A 27,510-nucleotide genomic window follows, 5' to 3' on the forward strand; every position below is an offset into this window, starting at 1 on the left:
GTTACACGCTTAAAGGATAACATTAGGAAAAACATTCAATGGATATAAATAAGGCCCCAAAAGAAAAAAACTAAATTGTCTATTTTTGCAAAAATAAATAAATTTACAACATTTTTTCCTTAGATGCGCTGTATTAGATGGTCACAGGCAAACATCTCAGCTGCAGTATATTTGATAGGAATGTTCGTTCAGCCAGCACTTTTCCAGTTAAACATGGGTGGAATTTTGCATAACCGTCCTTTTAAATAAATGTGGCGCAAAAATATGACGCAGGAATGTGACGCGTTTTAAGTTAGGCATATGTGCTCAGGTTTGTGAGTTAATGCATCTAAATGATAGGCAAGGGATGCAGCGGGCTCTTATATGTAGAACAATCACAAAAAGGAATCATTGGTTTTATTTGAAGACATTTTTTATTAATTATGAAAAAATTATTAAAAATAAGTGCTACAAAAATCATTTTTGAATATTTATAAAGCTTAACACTCATACTATGACCTCCTAGCATTCAAATTTGATTTAAGTTATGTTGCATCACTAAAATGACAAGCATTCGTGTGTATAATTTCCCCTTGGCATGGGCACAAGCAAGCTCATTTTTATAAAGTATAAGTTATTATTTTCAAATGCCTGACTCATAGGTTATGTAATAGACATTCTAGTAATGCATATTATGCAAGAAAATTGTAGGATATTCATTTTTTAATGCCCAAAATATGAAAGTCGATTTTGAGTAAAAACACTGTTTAAACTGCATTTTGCTTTCATTCAGAGTACTTTTTAAAGTGTCTCAGGCTTAATTTTAGGTTTTGATATATATTTGCAGGTTGTGCCTTCTTATGATTCAGTGGGTTAATGTGCCAGTACAAGGCTTGTTTTAATATCAGGGTTGAAGGTTCTAGCTTCAGCTAGGCCTACGGAAAAGTTTGTTCATTTAAGACTGATGAAGTGTGTACCATAGGATTGCAACAAGCATTTACTCAAAAATAAAAACTGGTAGTGGGGCATTAGGTTTTGTGAATTCTTCACAATAAATGTAGTTTAATAATCTGGGAATAGAGATAATTTTAGCGCCTAAAAAAAATAGAAATTATTTTTCAAAATAGAGTGAATTAGGAATTAGTTAGGCCTTCTGGCTTTGACAGCGTCAGTGTGGCAGAAGCTGAGGGCTGAGAGAATTGCAGAGGCTGGCTCGAGCCGCGCTGCTGAGATGTTATCTTCTAGTTCCCCTGTAAATAATGGAGAAGGCTGACATTTGTGACCTTTAATTAGGACTTTGCCTCCGAGGAATGCAGAATGACCTCTCTGAGCGGGCCTCTAAAGGTAGGGTTTCTGGTTTCTCCGTGAGAACATCAATAAAATGAAAAAACTCAATTTAATAGGGAAAATAAAAGGGGTTTCTTTTCCAAACGTCGTGTTAGATGCTCTGCAGAACTGATACATTTGTGCCTCCACGCTAAGTAAAATGATGTTTGCTAGTTGAGTTTTCACAAAAAACGAAGTGTTGCATTAAGTCTTAGATAAAAAAATAAGATGCAGCCCTTTTTCAAAATTTTGAAGGCTATGGGCTACAGGCCTAATTGAAAAAAAAAAACGATTTGCTAATTAGGAATTATTTCTCACAGTGGAAATTATAGGTGCCAAATTAGTATGGAGTGCCAGTGTAACCATTTCTTTTAGAACGGTAAAAATAAGGTGGCTTGATGTTGCGAGGTGACTGACAAGATGGTAACAGTTAAGTAATGGAAATTTATTTTTGTGTTTTTTAATGTTTATCATGTTTTGTCTTCTGCTCAAAAGATACAATTGGTGTCAGAAATGTGTCCCTTTTGTGTGCTGTGTATGTTTTTTTCTTTTCACTTCTGCTCACAGATCATTCATGGATTGCTCTGGGGGCTTTCAAGCATAACAAGACACGTGAGTTTGGGTGATTGAAATAAGATTTTTTTTAACTCCTTTAAAAAGAAATGTCCATGCGTTTTTCATGTTTGTGTATTTTGATCTATCATGAATTGTTCTTGCTGGTTCTGTGTGTCCAAAAGTTGTATTTGACAGCATATACCCACTCTATTGGGGATCTACAGTCAAAAAGGAGGGTATCCTTACACGGTATTATGTGTCACCGCTCATTTATTTACGATTTGTGCGTTTTTGCATGTTTTATGTTGTATGTTGCTGCTTAAAAATTATTACCAATTCACCCGTGTTGTTGTGACATGTATGACGATACGTGTCGCTGTCAACAGTTGGGTAAAATTTTCGCTGATACTAAAATTCACAGATATGATTTTTCTTTTTTTTCATATTGTGAACCAGACAGACAACACTTCACCAGTGTATGTCAAATTTGGCTATAAGTATTAAAGAAAAATAAACAGCAAATTGTGTTATTTGTAGTCACGATACTGCCCTTTCCTGTAAGGAAAGGGCAGCCCTAAGATTATATATCCTGATTGGACGTACGGATAAATTATAGATTTGTGACTCTTGTACATGGTGACCTAATTTCTATTTCACATTAGTCAGTTTTATTCTGCTTCCTAAGTGTGGCCTTCCTATGGCTCTGGACCGTAAAAGAAACCAGGTTTCATTTTTTCCTGAAGAAGGATCTGGAACATTAGTTGTGTCACATGCCTGAGGCACCCAAGCAAACTCTTGTTCTTCCTATAGATTTTTCTTTTATTGCTTCTCCCCTGACCGATGTCGCATCATACTTAGTTATTGGGGATTTTACTTGTGTCCTAGTTCCGTTTCTCTTTTCCATATTACATTCACCAGTCAGACCATTTATTATTATGGGTGTATTGTTTATGTGCACATTTCTAGACTGGAGTGATGTATCAGGGACCCCCCCATGTTATGTAAAATGTTTTTTCAGACTGACTGTCGGGGTAGTGATAGGCTGGTTAACTGACCCAATATTATAGTAAGACACGTTTTCCATCTCAATAGGAGATATCTTAAGTTTACCTTTTGAACATGACGAATTTTCAATGTCTATTTTAATTTTTCAGTTCTCTTTTTTTCCTGCTGCTTTAATTTTTTGGTGGGATCAGATGTGTTCTAATCATGCAAATACCAGGACTCCCTAGTTCTTGTCCTTTTGTCTGCACATTTGACCATTAGCCTTTGTATTGCATAGTGCACTTAATGCACAATTTTTAAAGGGACTTTTCTTCATGTCCTTGATAATCTGTATTATGTCATTTCTCTATTTGAGATGTTCTAGATAAGGAATTCAGGAACACCTAGGCCTAAACATTGAGGAAAATATGTATTTACCCGATTAGACAATGCCACTGTGTGAGGACATCCATTTAGATTCCCATGGCGTATTGCCACTCCCTTGCAGATTGCAGGTCACCTGCTTGCAGTCCCCTTGTTAAAACCCATGAACTGTTTTTGTGCTTGATTTGAAGGAAACTAACAATTGTGTTACATTTCCTATATCAGTAGGTTCTGCGGGATCTTCCAGAGTCAAAGGAAGAGTGATACCCTGCAGACCTGTGATCGAGACTAAGCCCACTCCCCATCAGTGACCGCTACAGATGAATGACAGATTTCTTGGCTCTACAATTTCTGCAACCAGAAAGTCGCGAGGCTGGACAGCGATCATCAGCGTGCCGTCAATGGCACCTCCCAAGCAAGGCATTTGCTTCATCGGAAGGCGTTGCAGAAAAAAAAAAAAAAGAGGAGCTGGTTCCTTGTTTCCCACAGAATGAGAGCTTCTGTTTGTTTGAGCTTTCTACCTGTTATGTGCTGGAAACCTCTGACAGCGTGCAGTCCCTTCAGCCCTTGGCCCGAGTTTTTGGCCACACACACACCTCTTTTGCTTTGCTCCATCGGAAAGGCAGTGCACCCAAGGATCCACGTTTGGAAAAAGGCACTACATTCTGGTGCCCATGAGAGAGCAGCTTGAGCGTCCTCTGACACTAAATAATGAGTGTTGGAGTCTGAAAGTGCTGCTGATCTTGAGAGGTTGTTTCTAAGTAGTGCTTGGATCTGCACGAGATGTTTTGTGTCCATGATCAATGAAGAGCACATCATTTGTAGTGTCTGCCACAAAGAAGAGACACTGGTGCATTGTTTTGAGACATTGAGACTTTCAAGTGAGCTGTGGGTGTTTGCCAGGAGGGCACTCCAACTAAGCAGTACTTTTTCTCATGAAGAGGCCTGAAATCGAGAGGCCCAACGCGGAAGAAGACACTAGAAGCGGATTTGATGGACAATAGAAGTCTGCCAGAGAGGCTTTTTGAACAGACTCTGGGCATAGTTGGTTGCACAAGAGGTTTCCGTGTGATTGTATAGACTACGTGTTAGGAGAATGATTTTATTGTTCTGCTGGCATTATTTTAAAAGTAGTATTCTGTTTAGTAAAAGCAGAATAAAGTCCATTTTCTGTGAAAGAGTATTCCATTTTCACCTCAAATCATTAATGAGGGTCACCACCGTTTCACTTGAACGTATAATGAATTACAGAAAATGCATAGGAAAACTGTTACTAGATAATTTTAGGATCTACCTTTTGCTTAGGGTTGTGAAAAATTATGTCATTTGTAATAGCGGTCACTACTTTGTCTATATGTTCTTAATGACTTGTTTTCTAGTGTTTTTAAACATGGCATTGTCTTTTATGGGTGGGATTGTTTTTGCTGCCCAATTCACATCTGTACCCACCTCCCAACCTATGTCTCTTCCTACTTCTTCTTTCCAGATTTTACCTGAACATGGATAGTTAGGAGATCAGAGTTTACTGATAATTCCTTTTGTACAGTTTCTGCATCAACACCAGTTAGTAGTTGAACATCGCTGATTGTTGGGTGTGTGGTCTTACACCACATACTACAGATAGAGGCATTCCTATTTGGTCCTGCCATATATGGCCTTTGTGCTACTGCGTGTGTAAGGAGACCTGTCCCGAGAGAGTCGCTAAGTAATAGGATTATGCTTCAGCAACATCTTGATGATTTGATAAAAATAAACCTGGAATCAGACTAGCGTGAGTATAGGTTATTGCCTATGTAAGGGCAAAAGGAGCGTCTGTAGTACTGAAAATTCTGGACTTGTGTAATAAACTTTGTCGTAGCATGACGATTTTTATATAAAAAGACCGAGAATGGCTAGTACACTTTGTACAAGCATTTTCGTCATATTCCAGTAACGATTTCACCTCGAAATCGTCATTTTCATACTGAACCCTTGGCTTCCATTTTGTGAACAGCAGCCATTTTGTGGATTGCCCTTATAGTAGGCCCTAACTGTGGCAGAACAAGTATTAAGGACATAACCTTAGCATGGGTTTGTGCTGACTCCTGCTTGACCTGGCGAAAGCTGACTCCCTTGCCCGAGGCTGACCTCGTTGAGCCAGTTCCTTGTTAGGCAGCTGGTCAGATAGAGATCAAAGAGCAGGACATTGCAATGTTTATTGTACACGCACACACCACTTTATCTTACTTCCATCTGTTCCTGTTCCTTCTTTATAATCTATTTATGATGTGGGCCGCGGGCCTTTTCATTATGGGTCTTGTCCAGCTTGTCTAAAGAAGAATGTTTATTATGGGTTTTGTTTGATGATTAATTTTGGGCCGGATGTGCACGTCCTGGGAATGACCAACAATAATGTAGAAAATGTGTGCCTAGGGCATAATAACTGGTATAAAAGGTATGTGCTGAGACCATTCAGCAGGCTGCCTCATTCAGTTGCTTTAGGTGTGACTGGGCGACGTAGCCTCACAATTAATTGTAATAAAGATGTCTTTTCATATTTCAGATTCTCTGTTGATTTCTTTGCTGCTTTTGAATGGACTACTTATTGGTAAGACCCCTGAGAAGGAGTTTGGGGATTTCTAATTCCTCAGGTTTGGCCACGTCCCCAACCCAATTGACCCGTGGAGACTTGGCAAAATAAGTATTAACAGGTAAAGGTGCCTGCAAGGGATTTACTTAAGCACACTCAGTCTGACAAATTCGTACAATGATATATCAAGGTTCCAGCCGGTAACCTGCAGTTAAAAGATCTCTACTTCAGTTTTCAATTTCTTCCCAAAGGATCTACGAAAGATACTGATGCAACAGGTATGAATTCTTCATTAATCAGATTTATGTAATATGAATATATAGGTTACAAAACGATTGAAGCAGACACAAATATTACAGAGGTTTACAAAGAAATTCTGTCCTAATAGTACCTCCAAGTCATTATGGAAAACATCTATTCCAAACAAAAAATACATAAACAGAACAGTGAGTCTGAAGAAAGCAGAAAACACTTTGAAAAGTGTTGCAAGGCCTCATAAATAAGGCCCTAAATGATTTGAGTCTGACAGGAGCAACCTCTGATGCAACACATGAGCCACTTACCCTTAGATTTCTAATGGCAGTCACTGGCAGAGGTCCATCTTAATCAGACTGGCGGCCCATTACAAGCGAACCCATTGGCATTCTACTGAATATCCAGCTTTTTGGAAAATGTCCTTGTTTTCTGAGTTTTTCCTCAGGCTTTCCAGTTGAACGTGACTACAACAAAGGCTATACAAAGTTTGGCAGAATGGGGGCAGGCCCCATAGAAGAATTATTGCTAGTGTTATTGGTTTAATTGTTATAAGTATTAGTATTATTACTTCCTACTCCGTATTTTTTCTTTAAAAAAGTGATCGCACAGAACAGAATGTACTTTGGGATCCACAATCTCACTTACGTGCCCCCCTTTCTTACTGCTCTTTACAACAATGCCAATCGACTGGCGAGATGATTTATTTATTTATTTTTGACACTCATAAAGCGCACTGTTACCTTACGGTGTCCTAGTGATATTTTGATAACTCCCAAAACTAGATCCCCAGGTTAATTTATGAAAAGACATGTTTTTAACTCTTGCCGGAAGGTCATAAGCTCAGGGGACAGACGGAGTGCCATTCGAAGGGCATTCCAGGCCACCGCCGCCCCTCGCCTGAAACTCCTGCCTCCCCAACCCACCTTTCTAATGCGTGGTGTCCTGATCAATCCCAAAGTAGATGACCTCAGTAGTCTTCCGGGTTTGTGCCAGTGAAAATATTGCCCCAGAAATACTGGACCTATGCCATGGATCGCCTTGAAGACAATCCACAGACTTTTGAATAGAATCCGCTTCCTCACTGGCAGCCAGTGTAGTTTCACTAGTTCATGGGAAATGGGCGCAAATTTAGGCAAGCCTGTAAGCAGGCGCGCTGCTGCATTCTGCAGTATCTGTAACTTACTGAGTACTCCTTGTTGGGCTTCCAGGAGCAGACTGTTACAATAATCCAATCGTGAAATCACAAGAGCCGTCACAACTGTTTTTTTGCATTCCCCTGGAAGAAACGGAAGAACCTTCCGAAGGATTTTCAATGTCCAGTGGATGGATGAGGCCAGTGCATTTACCTGCGGTTTATAAGAAAGTCTGTCATCCTGGATGACCCCCAAGTTCTTTACCTTGTTGACCGGCGTGGGCAAAATCCCCATCTCTTCAGGCCACCAACTCGGGCCCCAAAAGTTAACCGTAGAACCAAACAATATAACTTCGGTTTTGGCCGAATTAAGTTTTAGACAGTTTCCTGCCATCCATTTGCTCACAGCTTTCATGCATTCCTGGAACTTGCTGGCAACCTCATTTTCCCTCCCGGGTAGCAGTGACACCACAATCTGTGTGTCGTCTGCATAAGATGTGAGTTCAAACCCATGGGAGCGGATGACTGGGGCCAGGGAAGAGACATAAACATTGAACAAGGTAGGGCTAAGTGAGGAACCCTGGGGGACCCCACGAGATGGTTGAAAGGGTTTCGACTCAAAGTCCCCCAACGCGACTACCTGGACCCTGTTGGTCAAAAAAGATCTCAAAATGCCTAGAGCCTTCCCCTGAACCCCACATTCCTCCAGCCGGTCCACCAAGATGGTATGGTGGACCGTGTCGAAGGCCGACGACAAATCCAGCATGATCAAAGCTGCCCGACCTCCCGAGTCCATCACCTTCCTGACCTCTTCCGTTGACTTGATCAGGGCGGACTCGGTACTGTGGCCTGGTCTGAACCCATGCTGTGAGATGTCTAGCCCCTGAGTGGTTCCTAGGTATGCACTAAGCTGGATGTTCATTAGCCTTTCTACAATCTTGGCTGGCAACGGGAAGTCTAGAAATTGGCCGATAGTTGTTGGGGTCCGCGATGTCCAGATTAGGCTTTTTTAATAGTGGTTTAATGGACGCCCGCTTCCAGCTCGATGGAAAATCCCCCGTCTCAAATAGCTGCTTAGCTAATCCTGCTAAAGCTTTGGCTATGGGGGTTGCTGCCAACTTGGCAACTGTTACTGGGCAGGGATCATAAGGTGAACCCGATTTTATGCTCAACAAATGTCTTTTAATCTCTTCCCCTTCCACTGGGATAAAGCCCAGCAATTTGATGTCCTGAGTAGCTGCCTTCGGGTGCATGGATCTGGATGCCAGCAGGCTCTGCGCCACAGGGGCTTCCAAAGATGAATAGATTTTTTCCACCTTGCTTGAAAAAAAATGGGCTAGATTCTCGCAGAGTTCCTGCGTTGGAGGCGTAGCTACTGGTTCAGGTGTGGCCAAACTGGCTACTGTATGGAAGAGTTCCGTGGGAGAATTTTTTGCCCCAAGGATACGATCCTATTTAATGACTGCAGCATTTTGATACATCGTGACTGTTTATTTCAGAAATGCTTTTAAACCGTATAGTTTTTTGCCATTTTTTTGGGCCCTGGGCTATATAATTCACCATTTCGTCACATTACGTCACACTTTTTTGGGGTGAATCCCCCAAAAGCTCTATCTCTGAGTTTTGTTAACATCCTTTATTCCATTAAAAGTCATTCACATCACATCCGTTTCAGAATCCATCAGCTGCCACTCCACATAGAGCCCACCTGTGGACCATGACGATACCCCCACTAAATATTGTCTTCCTCATAGCTTAAGAGTCAGAGTGCAGCCACGTGATTAGATCTTACACAAAGTACTGTAGAAAGGTCCAACTTTATATTCAGTGCCATGCTGTTGTTTCAGCGCCTCCGCAGCTTTCACAGCAATGTCCATCTGTTGGAAGAAAGCGAACAACTGTCAAGGACTCTTACAATTGATCAAACTATACTTTTAAGAGTTGGTATAAAACTCCAACTCTCTTCTGTAACTCTTTACAATTGTTAAGCAAAACCCGCCGTGTAAAACGAAAGAAAATTCAGGAAAAACGAAACTGATATCAGAGCACAGAAAGTTGTACTGTTTGCCCAAAATCGAATTTTGCCTCATGACCATCATCTTTAAGGGCCCTAATGCAAGTGGACAATAAAACGACATAGTGTTCTCTTTCCCAGAGTGACAAATAGTAGGAGGAGGAGTAATTCAGTGGGATTTTGAGTTGACTGTGAGTGTATTCTCAGAAATGAGGAATTACATGGGGAATCGGGAATTTTACTCCTGAATCCCCCAAAAATTTCCCATCTTTCTATGGAGTTTCATCCCGACATTTTGGCTGCTTTCATCTGTCTACACATCAGAGTGACTCACCATGGAACTGTGGATTATGGCCATTTATCAAAGCTATCGTAATCCTGATGGGACCGGTAAATTGTTAACAGTCGAATCGAGATTAGCATAGGACTAGTACTGAGACCCCTTGATACTTAGTTGGTAAACTGGCACAATGTCATCAAAGTAAAGGAATCCAGAATTTTAATAGATCAGTCTTTTATATAACAGCATGAAAGTAGAGAACAACAGTAGGATTTACAACAATATCCTGAAACATCTAATCAACCTATGGCTTGCCTCTGCAATACGATGACCTAACCAAATGGAGTGATAATGTGAGCAGAAATGGCTCCGATAGGGCTTCTCTCATTGTTAAGTACCCTTAGAAATCAAATTAGGAAAGCAAAAAGGATTATTTAGTGGGGTGGTTCAATATGGGAGACAGTGGGGGCTGGTGACATTGGAAAGTGGTGAGGCGTAAAAGTCCTAGATGAGTGCCCGGTGGCGAGCAAGCACAGCGAGCACGCTTGACCATCATAATCAGGGTTTGGGGGGTTCACCTCCCGATAATTTTTTTTAAAAAGAGTGAGCAAATTGTGCATTTTCAAGCATATTTGAGAAAGCAAGAAGTGACTTTGGCAAGCATTTGTGGCAAGTGCCGAGAAATTAATCTCCCAGTCTCTCGGCTCCTAGAAACCGACCATCAGTAAATCAGTGTGTAACCTCCAAATTATTAATTTAGATTTTTCACACAAAAAAAAAGAATCCCTGGCATGGCAAAAATATCCTGCTGCTGAATAAAGCAGTGAGAGGGGTCTGTCGCAGCTGGGGAAAACAGCCAGGCTCATACCTGACGTCTTTCCAGTGCATTATCCAGGGACATCTTAAGGATTTTGGGGGCGCTGGGCCAAACATATTTGGGAGCCCCTCTTCAGGACAGCTTTGAATTTATGATCCTATTTCAGCTTGTTCATGCCCAGTTGGCCAGGTGACTGACAGTGCACAGACGCACTCATCCAAATTCTAAATGTATTTACATCTAATATTCAGGGATAGTGGCATGAGTTTTCAATATTGTAACACAACAGCAGCTCACTGATATAAATGCAAATAATCCCTATGACCCCCCTCCCATTTCTCATTTGTGAGGACCTTGTTTGATCTAAAAGAAACTTTGTTTAAGGATGTTGCATGAAACACAAACACAACATTTTTCTGCAAAATCTCTAAAAACAGACCCCACACCCCCATTAAAAACAAAGGAAAATGGTATTTAAAACTATGTTTAAGAATCAATTACTTTAATCAAGGCAAGACTTTGCAGAATGGATTAAAAAACGGAAAATACGGCTATGGTATAATCTTGCCGCTCACTCTATAGTTCCTATTGGCTAGGGCTCAGCCCCAGGGCCAACTGAATACAGCACCTCAAAAGCAAAAGTTAACAACAGTAGCGGAAGAAGAACTTCATAATAGAGAAAAGAAAATTTCAATTTCATCACTTTAAATTACAAAGCTTATAGAAAGTCAAAATTAAAATCTAGAGAAGCACAAAACACCATATCTGTACCTTGTATTCTTCCTTTTATTTCTTGTTTCCACAGTTATGACAGAAATGGAGACAACCAACACGTTTCTTCCCTAATATAGGGACTTCTTCAGGGCCTAAGTTCGGCAGGTAATAGCCAAACCCATTGTTCAAAACTTAGCTAGGGTCCTTGTTATCAATCCGTTAGAACCAATATTTCTGCAAAATGTTATATTTACAATATGCAGCTATTGGTGAAGACCTTTCATATGTGGCCAACCTCAGTGTGCTCCAAAACCTTTCACTGGTGATATCTTTAAGGAATCAATTCGGTCTACATCTCCCATACCCTCACAGTAGTCTCTATACTTCCTTCATCATGAACCACAAACCTAACTCCGCGTGCAGCCGAAAAAAAACTAATTGTAGAAATATTGGTTCTAAGAGATTGATAACAAGGGCCACAGTTTTTCAATGCATCCAAGGTACTTTGTGTAAAAATGTTGCATCCAACATTTTCTTGGAACAAAACTGGTCATACCTTTTTTAGTACTGTATTGTCAATTTTTGTCGTTTTGGTCTTTTTTTGGTTCAGATAAAGATGACTTATTTTTCTAAACTGGTGTGGTATCCATTTGTAGTGTTTTCGCTGTATTACTGCATGTGTGCACAAATGCTTTACACACTGCCTCTGAGATACGCCTGTCTACTCGTACTAAGCTACCAAGGGGGTGAGCTGGGGTTATTTTAGAAGTGTATCCCCCTTACCTACCCTGACTAGGAAGAAGGGTCCCTACTTAGACAAAAATGCAAACCGTTGCCAACTTGCGAAACCCATTTCTAACATTCACTATTTGCATTATAACATTTTAGTCGTCTTTAAGACTTTTGGGTCCTCTATTCTAAGGCCTCAATTGCGAGTGATAGGGTAAATTTAGATATGGGTGCAAACAAGTGGTTTGCAGGACTGTCGTAAGTAGAAGTTTGTGGGAGGTTTCCAACCACTGAAGGGTTTCCCAAACAAAAATATCAGCAGATTAAATATAATGATATTTACCTATGTAGAGACACATTGGATACCTGAACATTCATAATTCCGGTGTGGAAACCATCAAATTTCAATGTTACTCAGCGGTAAACCATTAAATAGGTGTTATCAATCACACCTTCACTCTTTCAAACACCTAGATATTGGTATGTAATGATGGCATTCAACAACACTTACTCTGAGACCATCACAAGTGAGGCCTAATCTGAGCAATAATGTGCCTAAATCATATTTGGAGTTTCTTAAAACTCCCAAGTATGAAAGCAATTTTACTTGTTTAAATATTTGTGTCCAAAACGAGGTACATGTCATACATTTGTGGGTTTTACCTATTTATACTCAAACACCTTAATGCATAAAATTGTGATACTGCAATAGGTAAATACATAATACCAATTAGGTGTAGTCTAAGGGTGTGATGTATTATCGGGCAAGATGCAAATAGTGCCCTATTGCTGTACCACACTGCACTTTTTCCATCTGACCTTCTATATCTCTCCTCTGTTTACTACACTTGCTCCCCAGCCTCTTCTCTGTCTTTACCTCACCATTCTATTTCTCTCTCCTTTTCGCTACTAGCTTACCCTTCTCTACCCCACCACTCCCCTCACTTCTCTGTCTCGTGTCGCTATCCCTCACATGTCCCTCACTGCATCATCTCTCACTCTCTTGCTATCACTTTCTCTCGCCACTACTCTTTCTCTCTACTTAATCTCTCAATAAACCTCACCATTAGTTCACTAGCTAACTTCTCCACCTCCTCCCTCACTCAATCTATCTCTGCCCCCTTTCATTCACCTCTTTCAATATCTCACTCCTTTCTGGCTACCTTTATTTGTCTACTCCTGCCACCTTTTCTCTATCATCAACTCCTCTGCTCCTCTTGCTCTCTCACACAAACAAATATCTACATCTGGACCTCCTTCTCCATTTCAAATCATTATCTCTACCTAATTTATCTCCCTTAATTTCTTTTAATATAAATCTCTCTGCTTCACCACCTCCTCTTCTTTTTCTCTTTCACAACACTTTACCTCCTTATAAGCCTCATCCCCCCTTCTTGATTTTAAAAATGTCTCTCACCTTGCTGTTTTAGCTCAATACCACATTTCTCTTTCTACCCTTCACCCGGTTTTACCTGACCAAGTTTCCTATACTCATTTTGCTTTCTATATCTTGTATCTCCGTTTACCCTCAAGTCTCTTCATGTATCTCTCACTGCCTCAACCTCTATCTAACTCACCACTTTTTCTCCATACCTCTCTCTATCTCACATTCTGGAGTACTGTACTCCTCTGTCTCTCTTTACATTTCCTTCTCCCAGTTTTTTTTAGATCTCTCTCTACTTCTTTACCACACTCTAAACCCATACCTTTTTCTTCTTCTCTTTCTCTAATACATTTTCCTCTTTTTACCTCTCCTTAGTGGTCCTTCTGACTACTCACATGTTTCTATTTACTTTACTTCTCTCTCTACCCTACTCTCCCATATCGTTTTACATAATCTCAGTCCCTGCCTCTTTATCCCTCTTCTTCATATCTCTTGCTATAATGTTCTCTTTATGTTTCTGTCCATATCTTGTAACATGGCCTGCTCCATTTTTCAGCAGGGTCACAGGTAAATATCTAGCATAGAAATACCATACATGTAAATAGGAAGATAGGGACAAGGCAGGGGAAGCGAAATTAGGAGAAAACAATTGGATTTTAACCAATGTAATAGTGAAAACCCTTAAAGTAGTGCTTTAATTTCACTATTACAGCAGGAATGCCTGTAGAAAAATGAGATATATTTGTGATTGCAACTAAAGTTATGATTTCAAGCCTGTAATGCTCTGTCACTGGTTCTCTTTCTCAGCGCCGGGACACTCCAGGGAGTAGCTGTGCACTTTACAAGTGCCCAGTAACATTAACATTAACATTAACATGTGCATATGTCTTCATATTGTGCACTAGTCTGCTAAATAACAAGTCACCTTCAGCATGGTTTTTTTCTGTGATGGGAGTAACAAGCTGATTAGAGACTAAGGGCCAGATGTAGGTAATTTCTATTTACTGATTCCTAAATACCGAATTTTCGGTATTTAAGAATCGTTAAATAGAATGTAGGTAAAAAAATCTGTAAATTTTACAGATTCGGTAATATTCGTTATTACTGATTCGGTAAATACCGAATCGGTAATAGGGGGAGCATATTCAAGGGTGGTAGGGTGTCACATTGACACCCTGTTGCACCCCCTGAATCGTGCATGTGTGCACATGTGGTGCACATATATGCCCTAAGGGCATGTATGTCTGCCACATGGCACTTTTAAAAAAGCACAAAATTGCTTTTTTAAAGGTATTCGGTATTTACCACCAACTTGTAGTTGGTGGTAAATAACAAATCCTTAAAGCACTCACCTGAGTGCCCCCTACATAGGATTTAAGGATTCGGTAATTTAAAATACCGATTCCTTAATTTAAGGAATCGGTATTTTGCTGATTTCTTAAAATAACATATCGTTTAAATTACCGAATCCTTAAATCCAGCCTCCTTCATCTCAAAGGGCTAAATACCGGTCAGCAAGGGGAAATTTACCGATTTTTGGCCATTACCAACCGGTATTTCGCTACCTACATATGGCTCTAAGGGCCTTATTACGATAGTGGTTGGACTGTAACCAACAGTCCGTTGGTGGTGGTCCGTCTGCCGACAGCCCTTCAGTCTGACTACCAGATTACAGTCCCGGCGGTTGAACCCACAGCTGTCAGGGGGAAGACCGCCACCTCCACTGGGATCAGTGATCCAGATGGGGTGGCGATCAGAATAGTATTCCTGACTCGGGACCCTGCTGAGGCAGGCATCACCATCCTATTTGCGAGTTGCAGACCATTGATCTTACTGACACGCGAGCTGGGATGGTAACTGATTTGCAGATGGGCAGTGGTCCCATGTCAACATTTGTTTTTCAAAAGCAGCACATTAATTTTACGATACACCGGCACCTCTCAAAAAACATACATTTTGCGATGCAACTCGTAACTTCACTCTCATATTTCAAAGTTGTGGGCTTTTGGCAAAAAGTTGGTGCTTCATTTGCACCCACTCAGTGACATTGTACGGATTTGGGGGGACCAGGGCAAGATATATTGTGAAGCCCCCAGCCTCCCACCCCCCATTTGGAGCAACTTTGACTTTATTACACCTTTTTAGCTCATTCAGGTCCTTGAGATGCTAAACAATGCTGAATTATATATAAAACCCTCAGAAATGTGTCCACTCAAAAACAGCTGTTAAGCTCATGGTGCCTGATATCCATCATTCCAACAGTACCAAAAGACAACTTGAACAAGAATTTCTAAACCCACCAACAGTACCAAAAGCAATGTTGTATCATAAAAAGTATGGGTTGGTCTCAAAGGCTTGTGTGAGCTAGGATATAATTAATTATAAATATTTCCAGAATTGCTGTATCCGCCTACTCATGGTTCTGCATAGTTTTGCCCTGTGGAGTTTGAAAATCCATTTCTGCAGAGTTTGGCACCTAGCCAGCTGTGTATGTATATTTTCCACTAGTGTGAAACTCACATGCGGGCCTTCATGACCAGTTTATTAGGAATTTCTTGTACAATTTCTTGTGTGAGCCATACTATATGTCCCTATAGTAGAGCAGGCACACCAGAAAAGGACTTGAGCCTACTATTGTTTAGGTTAACTCCAAACCAAAACACAGTTTCAGGTTTATAGTTCAATGTGGAAAAAATTGGGCTGTAAGATCAGTGCTGGCAATACCACGCTCTGGAAGTGTTATTAGCTTAAAGGAGTGATGGGTGCATGATTCCACGAGTGCATATCTTTCATCTTTTGATTACCTTGTATTCAAAGACAACAGTATTAAAATGTATTGTTTTACTATTATTATTGGTACACCAGGAACTATAATCTAAATTTTCAGTTTATATGAGAAGTTGGGGTCTCTAAGGAAGCAAATATACTGGGTAGTTCCTCAGGCATTTTGGGCAATTTGTGCAGTCCACAAATGGGCTCTTTACTTTCAACAGGGTTGGGTTGGGATTACAAGAGAGGAAGTTTAACAGTGTGGCCATTATACGTCTCCCTTTTATCCATTTTGCTGTTGGCATGTTGTCAGCAATGGGGAGGGTTTATGCCTTCCAGAAGGAGGGGAGGTGCTGGGGCTGGGTGGAAGGTGGCCTGTCCGGCAAGGTGCAGTTTTTCAAGGTGGAAAAGCACTGTGATTGGCACACTGCGGGTGACTCCAGTAATAGACATGTTCAGAACCTATTTAGGAGTACAAATCGCTGGCACTGTGCCCCTTGCTCACTGCACCATTGGAATCAAGCTGGCCTGGCTGATGGGAGGTGATACTACCGAAGCCGGTCCCATGATGCTTGGTTCCAGTTCAGAGAGGACCTGGCTTGGCACTTGCAGGCTTGACTGGTTCCATGGAGAGCAGGGTCAAGACTGAATTGCATATGGCTGGATCCAAACTGGGGAGATGCCGCGACCAAAATAACAATGGATTAAACCCAGATTTGTTACTGGGGGTGAGTGCTTGTAAAGTTATAACACTCTGTCCGTCATTTTATTTTGTGATGTTGCTATGTGTGCCCTGAGTGGCTAAGGTTATGCCCAGACATGGGTCCCTGGCTAGCTGCACCACTCGATTCAAGCTAGCTTGGATAGTGGTGGGTGATACTCTGAAACGCGTACCAGGATGCTTGTTTCCGGTCCAGGGAGGACTTGGCTTGGCATTTCTGGCTGGACTGTTCCCATGGGGAGCAGGGTCAAGACTGATTTGCATATGACTGGATCCAAAACTGGGGTGACATGTCGGGCAAAATAACGATGGATTAAACCCAGATCTGTGACTGGGGGTGAGTGTTTGCAAAGTTATAATACTCCGTCCATCATTTTATTTTGTGAGTTTGCCAAGATTGACTTCAGAACAAGGCTGCTTACCTCTCCTTCCAATGCAGATGTTCCTTAAAAAAAAGAAATATTTTGTGATCTGAGATCAGGCCTGGCCTTCCTACACCATGTAGATCCATCACCTGGCATCTCCAATAAACAGTAAAGTCACAAATATTTCCCTTTTGATCCACTTATTACCACACAGATCGCTTCAGTACTGTTCAGTCATACATACATTTATTTACGTTTCATAATCCTTACATTCATTACCCCAAGCCTCTGTAAGTATAGTGCCACGAACATGTGAACTATATTAAATCTAAACTCTCATCATATTACATCATAATTACTCAATTGCCCAGCCAGGTGCAAAATTGATGACCAGTTAAAAACCTATATTTTCTGTTGTTTAACAAATTATGACTACCACACGATTTTTTTCAATGTAAGTATTTCGCTTTATTGCATGATTAATTAAAACCTTTGCAAACAAATAAAACATATGTTTGAAAAAACAAAACGACATCATTAGTAATACTAAAATTGGTTAAGAGACTTTACCGCAGGGAGGCGGTAAAGGCTTGCTTCGAGGGCAGCAACGTCCGGTTGGCCTGTAGCCTTGTCCGGTTTATGAGTGCAGCAAAAGCAAAGTTAAGCTTGGAAGTACTCTAACAAACTGGTCACCAGTTCAGGCCCACTGGCCTCTGAGGAATGTACAACAACACTGTCCATAAGAAACTCTTCTGGTAATTTTGTTTATCATCACGATTCCCATGCACTCTTGCAGCCACCTAGGGCTGGCAGCTAGCGCAGTGAAATACATTTTATTTATATACATTTTTATTTATTGTGTCATCCCAGGCTCAACAACATGGGCCAGGGAACAAGATAATTACATATATGGGAATTATTCGGCAAGGGGCGCAACGAACCAGGAGAGCAAACGATATGATGAACTACAGACTGCCACCGTCAATAACAATCTTTCTGTCGCCCGCTACAGCCCAAAACACTACCAAGATCTAAATCCTTAATACTAACTTCAAAGGAACCAGGATTATACAGGAGTCCCCAGTAATTAGCATTCCGACAAATGTTGTATTTTGCCCGGTTACTTACCGGTAATACACATTACTCCGAGTCCTGGTCTCCCCGTCCCATTCCTGACAAGTGAGCAGCTAGTCTGCTCTACAGAAACCCCTACCTAGCTGAGCTGTTTGCACTTCCCCCTATGATGACGTCACCATCACGTGACTATAAAGGGGGAAATGCATCTAATGAACATCCTGAAAATACCAAAGAAAATCAGAACGAAAAAACAGACAATCACCAAAGTAAAAACCCAAACCAGGGAGGGAGGGAAGGGCTCAGGAATGGGACGGGGAGACCAGGACTCGGAGTAATGTGTATTACCGGTAAGTAACCGGGCATTACCTCCTCGTCCTGTCTCCCCGTCCCATTCCTGACAAGTGAGCCCATACCCAAGCACACGGTGATTGTGATAAAAACCAGACCAGAAAGGATGTGCAAAAAACAGGTCCATTTTAATCAACCGAAAACAGTACAAACTATAAATCATGTACAGAAGACAGGACACAAGCCCCAAAGGCACAGAGGCCGCCATCCCCAACTGAAGACGGTAATGTGCAACAAAAGTATGGGGAGAAGCCCACGTGGCAGCATTGCAAATGTCCTTCAACGAGGCCCCCTTGAACATGGCCCAGGAGGACGACACGCTCCTAGTCGACCTACCCTGAACAGAAGAAGGCAGAGGACAGTGGGCAGAATCGTAAGCAGAAACCACAGCGCCCCTGACCCAACGAGACAAGGTGGACAAAGAAGGACGAAGCCCCAGTCCCGAGAGGCCATAGGTAACAAAGAGGGAATCAACTTTACGGAAACCAGCCGTACGCTCCAAGTAGATGCGGAGAGCCCTCAGCACATCCAACGAATGGAGGAGCACCTCCTCAGGAGAGGCAGGAGCCGGAAAAAACACCGGGAGAACAATATCCTCCTGACAGTGAAAAGAAGACACCACCTAAGGAAGAAAGAACTGACTCGGACGGAGAATGACCTTATCATCGCAAAAGCGCAAGAAGAGGGGGGAAGCCATCAGCGCCCCAATCTCACCAACCCTCCGCCCAGAAGTAATGGCCACCAGGAAAATAACCTTAGCAGAAAGGAACTTCAGGGCCACGGAGTCCAAAGGTTCGAAAGGAGGACCCGTCAATGCCCGGAGAACCAAGGGAAGATCCCAAGGAGGCACAGGAGAACGAGAGACAGGATGCTGAAGCAAGAAACTCCGCAGAAGGCGAGCCACCAACGGGGAGACAGAGGAAACCGAGGAACCCCGAAAAGCCAGAATGGCAGCCCACTGGGCCCGCAGGGAAGAAACCGCAAGCCCCAAGATGAAACCATCCTGCAAGAAGTCCAAAACCTTCACGGCATCACAGGAGGCAGAAGAGAGACCCCTCCCAAGACACCAGGAGGAGAAATTCTTCCAGTGACGGCCATACGACTTCAAGGTGGAAGGACGCCGAGAATGCTGAAGGCATCGGGCAACCTCAACCGAGCAACCCAGATCCAGCAAACTCAAATCTCAAGTGCCAAACCCCCAGCCGGAGGCGACGCAGGGAGGCAACTCCGAGAAGAGGAGCCCGCAGCGGAGAGGGAGACAGGGGAAACCGCCAAAGCGGGCAAACAGAAAAGGTCAGCAGAAGGGGGAACCAAGACTGCCGAGACCATTCCGGAACCACCAGGAGAACCTCCGCCCGATCCAAACGAATCTTCCGGAGGACCCTCGGAATTAAGGCAAACGGAGGGAAGGCAAACAGCAGACCCCTCGACCAAGGAATCGAGAAAGCATCGGTAGCCCACGCCAACGGAGAGGGAACTATGCTGCAAAACCGAGGAAGAAGGGCGGACTCCTCCAAGGCAAAAAGATCCAGCCAAGGAAGGCGGAACCGGAGGACAATCAGATCGAACAGATCCGGGGACAGACAGAGGGACACTGAGGAGGGGAACACCCTGCTCAAAGAATCCGCAGGCTCATTCTCCTTCCCCGGAAGATAGACCGCCGTCAGAGACAGGAGACACGACTCGGCCCAAAGGCCGATCACCCGGGACAGGAGAAACAGAGCACGACACATGCCCCCCTGGTGATTCACATAAGAACGAACCACTTGATTGTCCGTCTGCACAGAGACCGCCCGACCCCGAAGGAGAGGAGCGAACCAAAGAAGAGCCAACCAAACCGCCCTCAACTCCTTCCAGTTCGAGGACTGGAGGGATTCGAAACTGGACCACCGACCCTGAGCCTTGGAGGCACCCAGAACGGCACCCCACCCCAAAGCACTGGCATCCGTGGACAACACGACCACAGACTGAGGAGGAAGGAGATCGAACCCCCGGGAAAGAGAGAGAGTGGACAACCACCACTGGAGATCCGCCCGAATCCCCGGAGTGACAGGGATCAGAGTCTCGTAGTCCAAGGAAGCAGGATCCCATTGCGACAGAACATGATGCAACGGGGGTACAGATGTAGCCTGGACCAAGGAAGGAGATACAGAGTGGACCCCATCTCCACCTGACTCCGTAACCAGAGACGGGCAGACACCCGGGACTGGGACAGAAGCCAGGAAAGGTGACGAAACAAAGTCAACTGGCGTTCCTGTGAGAGAAAAACCATGTCCATGTCCATGCGGAAGAGAGCCCCCAGGAACTTCAGGGACTGGGAGGGCACCAGGGAGGATTTCCTGTGGTTGATAAGGAACCCAAAGGAACCCAGCAGAAGACACACCTGGTCTACATCCGACAGAGCCTGTGAAAAAGAAGGAGAGACAATCAACCAGTCATCCAAATATGGAAACACCAGCAGACCCCTGGAATGTAGGATACCCACCACAGGGGCCAAGAGTTTGGTGAACACCCTGGGCGCCGACGACAGGCCGAAAGGGAGCACCCGGAACTGATAGTGAAGGGCCCCCACAGCAAAACTGAGAAACCGCTGGTCCTCCGGATGGACAGGAACGTGCAGATACGCATCCATCAGATCCAGGGACTCCAGGAAGCCACCAGGAAGAACCAGAGGCAGGATGGACTGGAGAGTCACCATCTTGAAAGGACGATGGAGGACGAAGCGATTGACCCGCTTCAGATCCAAAACAGGACGAAGGTCCGACGTGTCTTTCTTGGAGACCAGATAGAGAATTGAATAGCAACCCTGGCCCCTCTCCAGCGGAGGAACCGCCACAAAAGCCCTTTTTTCCAACAGGAGCTGCACATCCGCCAACAAAGCATCTCTTCGCAGAGGAAGACGGGGCAGGGGAGTCCGAACAAAACCCGGAGGAGGAGGAGAGGAAAACTCGAACCGGCAACCTTCCGAAACAGTCTGAACCTCCCAGGCATCCGGAACCGACAACCACTGGGCGCGGAAGGACTGGAGGCGACCACCAACCGGCAAAGGCAGACAGTCATTGAGAAGAGGAGGAAGCGGGGGTGGCAACACCGGCAGCGGCCCGGGGCTTGGCACTTCCAGGGGCCCCGCGGCCACGACCCCTGCCATGAAAGGGCTGAGAGGCGCCACGAGCAGGAGGCCCAAAGGCGCGACGGTAACCCAACCCACGACCCCGAGAAGGGGGGCGGACAGGAGCCACCAGCTTGCGGTTCTCAGCAGACTGCTTGATCATACCCTCCAGCTGCGGACCGAACACCTTCGAACTATCAAAGGGCAACTTAAGGAGGACAGACTTCTGCGAAGAGTCCACCTTCCAGGAATGCATCCAAATATGACGACCGGCAGCGATGGAAGCACCAGAAGCAGCCGCTGCCGCCCCCAAATTGTCAAAGGAAATATCCGACAGGTATCTAACCTGTTGCTCCATCAAAGACAAAAGAGGCGTGGCATCCTCGCCGTCCTGCAGTAGAATCGACAGGGAATGGAAATCCTTAAGGAGCGACTGAACAATATAGTTGGAATAGGCAGTCGCACGGACGGAAAAATTGGAAGCAGCATAAGAACGCTTCACAGCACCTTCAATACGCTTATCCACAGCGTCCGCAGGAAGGGCGTCCTCAGAAACGACCAAACCCTGAGAAGAGAGGCCAGCCATCAGATTATCCACTTTCACAGCCTGAGGGAACTCAGCAGAAAAACCCTCCAGAGGGTAACGCCGAGACAGGAAACGAGGAAAACCAGACTTGTCCACCTCCTGCCATTCGTGGGACAACACCTTGCGAATAGCACTGTGCAAAGGCAAAGAATCCGGAGCAGGCTGGACATATTGCGTGAAGAAGTCATCCTCCAAAACATCAGCGGCAGGAGGAGAGAACCCCAAATTGGACCTAACATGTGCGAACAGTTCAGTGAGCTCAGCACCCTGAACAAAACGTCCACGCACACCCTCATCCTCTTCAGGACCCAAGTCATCCTCAGGGTCAGCCTGTGGATCCACAGAAACACGAGGTCTCTTGGGAGGAGGACCCGCCGCATCCCTAGCCAGGAAAGCAGCAGCCACAGCCTCACCGACAAGGAGGCGCAGGGCATCCAGAGGGGACGCAGAAGATGAAGCCTCAGCATCCATCCGAGCACAAGTCCAAAAACCACACCAACAGGCAAAAACAAGGACAAAAAAACATCCAAGAAGGACCCCATATATACAGGACGAGGACCCGAACACCTGTGGCAGGAAAGGAAATGGGCCGGCACAAAAAAGCCCAATTAGCAGCCAACACGCCCCCTAATGCACAAACTAACGGAGCGCCACAACACCAGCTCCTGCAAAGCCCCAGCCCGCTAAAGCAGGGCGAAAAAGGACCGGAGGAAACCCAGGGACGGCCGCTGGAGCAGGCCAACCAAAGCCCGGTGAGTGAGATGACAAAAAACGGCTGCTAACGCGAGCCGCGTGTACAAACAGTGCCCCAAAACAGAGACGGCCGCTAACGCGAGCCACGTGCAAAGCAACAGCCCCAAACACAAGAGGCAGCGCGAGAAAAAAGGCAGCCGCTTAAGCACGCCACCGCATCAACAAATACAACAGCAGGGAACTCACCCGGTTTAACGGCAGCCCCGAACAGCACAGCCAGGAACGCGGTCCCAGGATCGCAGAAAAAAAAGAACAGGATGTTGATTAGATGCACTTCCCCCTTTATAGTCATGTGATGGTGACGTCATCATAGGGGGAAGTGCAAACAGCTCAGCTAGGTAGGGGTTTCTGTAGAGCAGACTAGCTGCTCACTTGTCAGGAATGGGACGGGGAGACAGGACGAGGAGGTAATGCGCCATCTGACCCTCCTTACTGGCTGTCTCGCACACCAGTTTTAACTCCCTTGCAATATTATGGAATTACTGTAATTTTTAAACAAGCTCTTAACCAATTTTAGTATTACTAATGATGTTGTTTTGTTTTTTCAAACACATGTTTTATTTGTTTTCAAAGGTTTTTTATTATTCATGCAATAAAGCGAAATACTTACATTGACTACCATGCGATTTAAAAAAATCAGCAAATTACACATCGATAATAAGCAACAGAAAGAACACAAAAGACAATGTACTCTGTCTTCATTACATGCTAATTTGTGCGAATCAACCACAAGGACACATTCAATCTATCCGTATGTGCCACAAATTTAGCAATATATTTGGCATCAACGTGTTTCAGTGGTAAAGTGCTGGTTTTGACCACATTCTTCAAGACCAAAGAATATCTATCACGTGTACAATACAATAATTTAAACCTTTTACTTCGAGGAGATTCCCTTCTTCACTGTCGAAGTAGAATTGGTGACAAGAAAGAGTAGTAACCTCATCAGCACTGAATGAAGTAAATTCTAATTTAGTCTCCTCACTTTACCGAAGTAATGGATCATGGGCAAATCCCTTCATCTCCGTTTGCTCAGTTGCCTTAAATTTTAAAAAGAAGACTAACCGCATGTATGCAGTCTGTTGGAAAAAATATTATTTACAAGCATCGCCTTTTGCTTTTTATTTATTTGGGTTTTGATCTAATACGGCAAAAACGTGAAGAAGGCGTTGCAACTCCTCTTCCTCATTTCTAACAACGCATACATATAAACAAGTCACCAAAGCTTTTACTACAGCGTTTGTAAAGCCTACCTTACCGGTCCAAAGAAAAGATCCCTGAAAGTCAATGCACGTTGTCATGGAAACACCATCTTACCATCACCTTGCGGTTTCTTGAGACCTTCCCGGAGTACCCGTATGGGATCAGGATCAACTGGCCAAAGGAGTGGATGGTCAAGTAGCAGATGATTTCAGATTTCTTGCTTTTCACAAAATTAACCATAGCTTTTGTCTCAGGCTCGGATGCAGGTTTTGTTCCACAGAATTCTTCAGAAGTACAATTTGGAGCAACATCAACACCTTGAAGGAAGTGAAAAGGTCGCACAGTTAGATTTTTGTGACTTCAAGGTTGGTCCTTTTTCCTCTTCCTCCCAGTGATCCTGCTCTCTCGGGGACCTGAAGCCTAAAGGCTCTGGTGAACTGCCCATAACAAATGCTCTCTCTCCTGCTCTCTCTTGCCACTGCCCACTTCTTGTGAGGGCCTCCTTCCTCCAGTTCTGTCCCACATGTTCAGGTATGCTTAAGAAGCCCTGGCCTCGCTTAATCCTGTCTCCTGCCCACTGGACATGAGCTACTCATCATCAGCCATCCTCAGCCATGGCACATCAACTAGGGCGCTGGTGGCGGTGACTCGCCATTCCTCCCTCACCCACAACCGTTCAGTTCCGCCCCCTTCCAGCTCTCAGCTCTGCCTTTCTTTCTCACCGCAGCCCATCTCCTTGAGGCCTGGCCTCTCAGTCTCTTCCTCCCACTGGCAAACCCTTACTCCCATCCATGTGCACATGTGATGGGACAGATCTAAACATACATAATGTTGGTAATTCTTGGGATACTGACTCCTTGAGTAACATTTGCGGTCTGTTCTTTTTTTGCTTCTTTCCCATCACTACTGTTGCTTGCAGCCGCAACCAGTACATTTGGTGTAACCTGTACGAGATTCACGTACTCACGTTCATCCAGCCATCCAGTCATGCAATCACCACTCATCGAACTGTTGATTCATTCTCGCATTCACCCACCCACACAACCACACACACCTTTAGCAATTAATAATAAAAATCACTTTAACTTTAACAGCTCAACCCACAATGGGTTTATTGATGTTTATATCACACGTACATAAGCACAGACACACACATATTTTGCACCACTGACTTTCAATTCACGAGTTCGTGACTGAGATCAGCAGCAAATAAAGCTGTTTTGCTCCAGAACCCATCCTCCCCGGGTAACACTTTTATCAGCCTAACATATTGCTATTTTTGTGTTTTTTACCATCCGATGATTAAACACTTTAATTCCCCGTTTCCAACTAGGGTCTATAAAAGGATTTTATGCTACTAGCTTAGTGGTCCCACGCTCATCATAAATTACAATAACATTTGCTTTTAGTCTGCATTGAACGCAATTCTTTTAACGGTTTCCCAAACTATTTTCATCAATTTGTAATGCAAGTTCGCTAAGTATTACATTTCTTTAGTAAACTACATTTAATTACACCAATATATTTTCTGAAAGTGCATTTTATTTTAAGATTGTTTGTGCTGCGAAATGCGTTCACCGAATTGGTGAGCTTTTCCAGTTCCTGAAAATGGGGTTAGTCTAGCTAGACACCATAGGGGATCGAGTGTCACCACAGACACATTATTGGGCATTATTGGCCTTAGAATAAGTCAATGATGCTAGTTACACGCATGTTCAAATGTGTGCCTCTCAGCCCCAAGGATTCCAGGCAGGGCAATTGTGAACTCTGAAGGAAATTTGGGGCCCTTTGCAGAACATATTTTAGGGCCCCTTGCTTAGAATAACTTTTAATTTATTACCAATTTTCATCTCATTTAAACTGTCGTGAAGCCAAAAGTAGTGAATTATAGATGACATTTTCGAAAATGGGGGCACACAAAAAAAGCGGCCCGGGGTCCATGAGCCACCCAGTACCAAAAGAAGGCATAAACAAATATTAATAAAGCCATTTCCTTCTGCATTTGAATCTAGACTTTTTTTGCTTAGAATTCAGTAGCGAATCAGACCGTTCCTCCAAAAGTAGAAAAGAGACTGTGAAGGGAGACTTTATGGATGTTTAGTGGAGTACAGCATAATATTACAATAAAACATTTGCACACAGAGATTAACATTGTGGATCTCATTTAGGAGGGTTTGACGTAGGGCAGTGCCGCAAGGAATCGAACTGCATTGCCGTACCCAGCCGTGGCCGGTTGTGGGAGTACCTGCGGGCGCTGATGTGGGGAGGGGGAGGGGCAGGATGGGGGGTAGCAATGTATGGATTACGGAGTATAACAGGTAAGTAAACATATAAATAGATAAAACAAAATTTGTTGCGCGCACTGCATCACATTTGGCGAAGGTGTGCACGCAACAAAATTTGTTTATTCATATATATGTTAACTTACCTGTTGAACTCCGTAATCCATAGATTACTACTCCCCACCCTGCCCCTCCCCCTCCCCACGTCACCGCTCACAGGTACTCCCACCACCGTCCGCGGCTGGCCGTACCTCAAAACAAAAGGGCAAGAATGCACCATCTCTTTGTGATACAGCGCATTCCTGTCCTTTTCCCCAGCAGAGGCGTACAATTGCCTGCCATGCGCCAACGCAGGCATCCTTATACCCTGGGGCTAATTGATTTTGTGCTGGAAGAGACATCTTCCTGCACAGAATCACTCACAAGAGGGGATTTTTTTCTTCTATGTGTGCTGCAGGACACATTCCCAGGTTTACAATTTCTCGTAAATCTGAGAATGTGTCCGGTTCCCTGGGTGTTGTTCATGCAGTTTTCTGTGTGAAAGGGGCACATATTTATAAGGCCATGAAAAGCCATGTAAATTGGCACATTGCATCTCCGGAACATCAAAAAGGGACGTTTCTGCGGTGCAAAAGTGCCAGTAGGGATGCCCTGTATCTTTAAGTGTTCAATAATCATAATTGTAAAGTATATACCCTTCAGAACAAACTTTCTCGCTGCAACAGTGAAAATTGAACCAGTGCTCTAGGGATTTTCATCAATCACATGACTGAAATCTGATCATTTTAATTTTAATTCTGTTCCTCTCCTTTGTAACTTTTTCTCATTTTATCTCTGCCCTTCTCTGGCTAGACTGTGACCTCTGATGAGTAAGAGAAATGAACCGGGGCCTCCGCAGAAATATTTTCAGGGGGGGAGGTATAATTTGCAGTGCGGCTGGTGACATTTGAAAGTGGTGAGGCGGAAAAGTTGCGGCTGAGTGCACTCTGGCGAAGCGAGCGTAGTGAGTGAACTTGATCGGCATGAGGGGGGCTTGGGTGAGATTCTCCATCCTAGAATATTTTGAAAAAAAGATTGGGCAAATGGTGCATTTTCAAGTAAATTTGAGAAAGCTCCTAACACAACACAGTGTAACATAGATAGTGAGAAATATTCCAGTGATGGTGTATTACCAT

General features: G+C 43.8%; 1 protein-coding gene across 1 annotated transcript in view; it reads right to left on the reverse strand.

Moving 5' to 3' along the window:
* The window catches only part of CPO (carboxypeptidase O), a 476,286-nt gene that overhangs the window by 22,544 nt on the left and 426,232 nt on the right, over window positions 1–27,510 (reverse strand). Inside the window, exons 8-9 of the mRNA XM_078683635.1 lie at window positions 24,168–24,370; window positions 8,977–9,061 (exon numbers count right to left, since the gene is read on the reverse strand). Of these exons, the coding sequence (XP_078539761.1) occupies window positions 8,977–9,061; window positions 24,168–24,370 (288 nt within the window). The remainder of the gene's footprint in view (window positions 1–8,976; window positions 9,062–24,167; window positions 24,371–27,510) is intronic.

Source organism: Lissotriton helveticus, chromosome 3_1 (genome assembly GCF_964261635.1).
Source record: "Lissotriton helveticus chromosome 3_1, aLisHel1.1, whole genome shotgun sequence".
In the NCBI taxonomy this organism is placed as follows: Eukaryota; Metazoa; Chordata; class Amphibia; order Caudata; family Salamandridae; genus Lissotriton; species Lissotriton helveticus.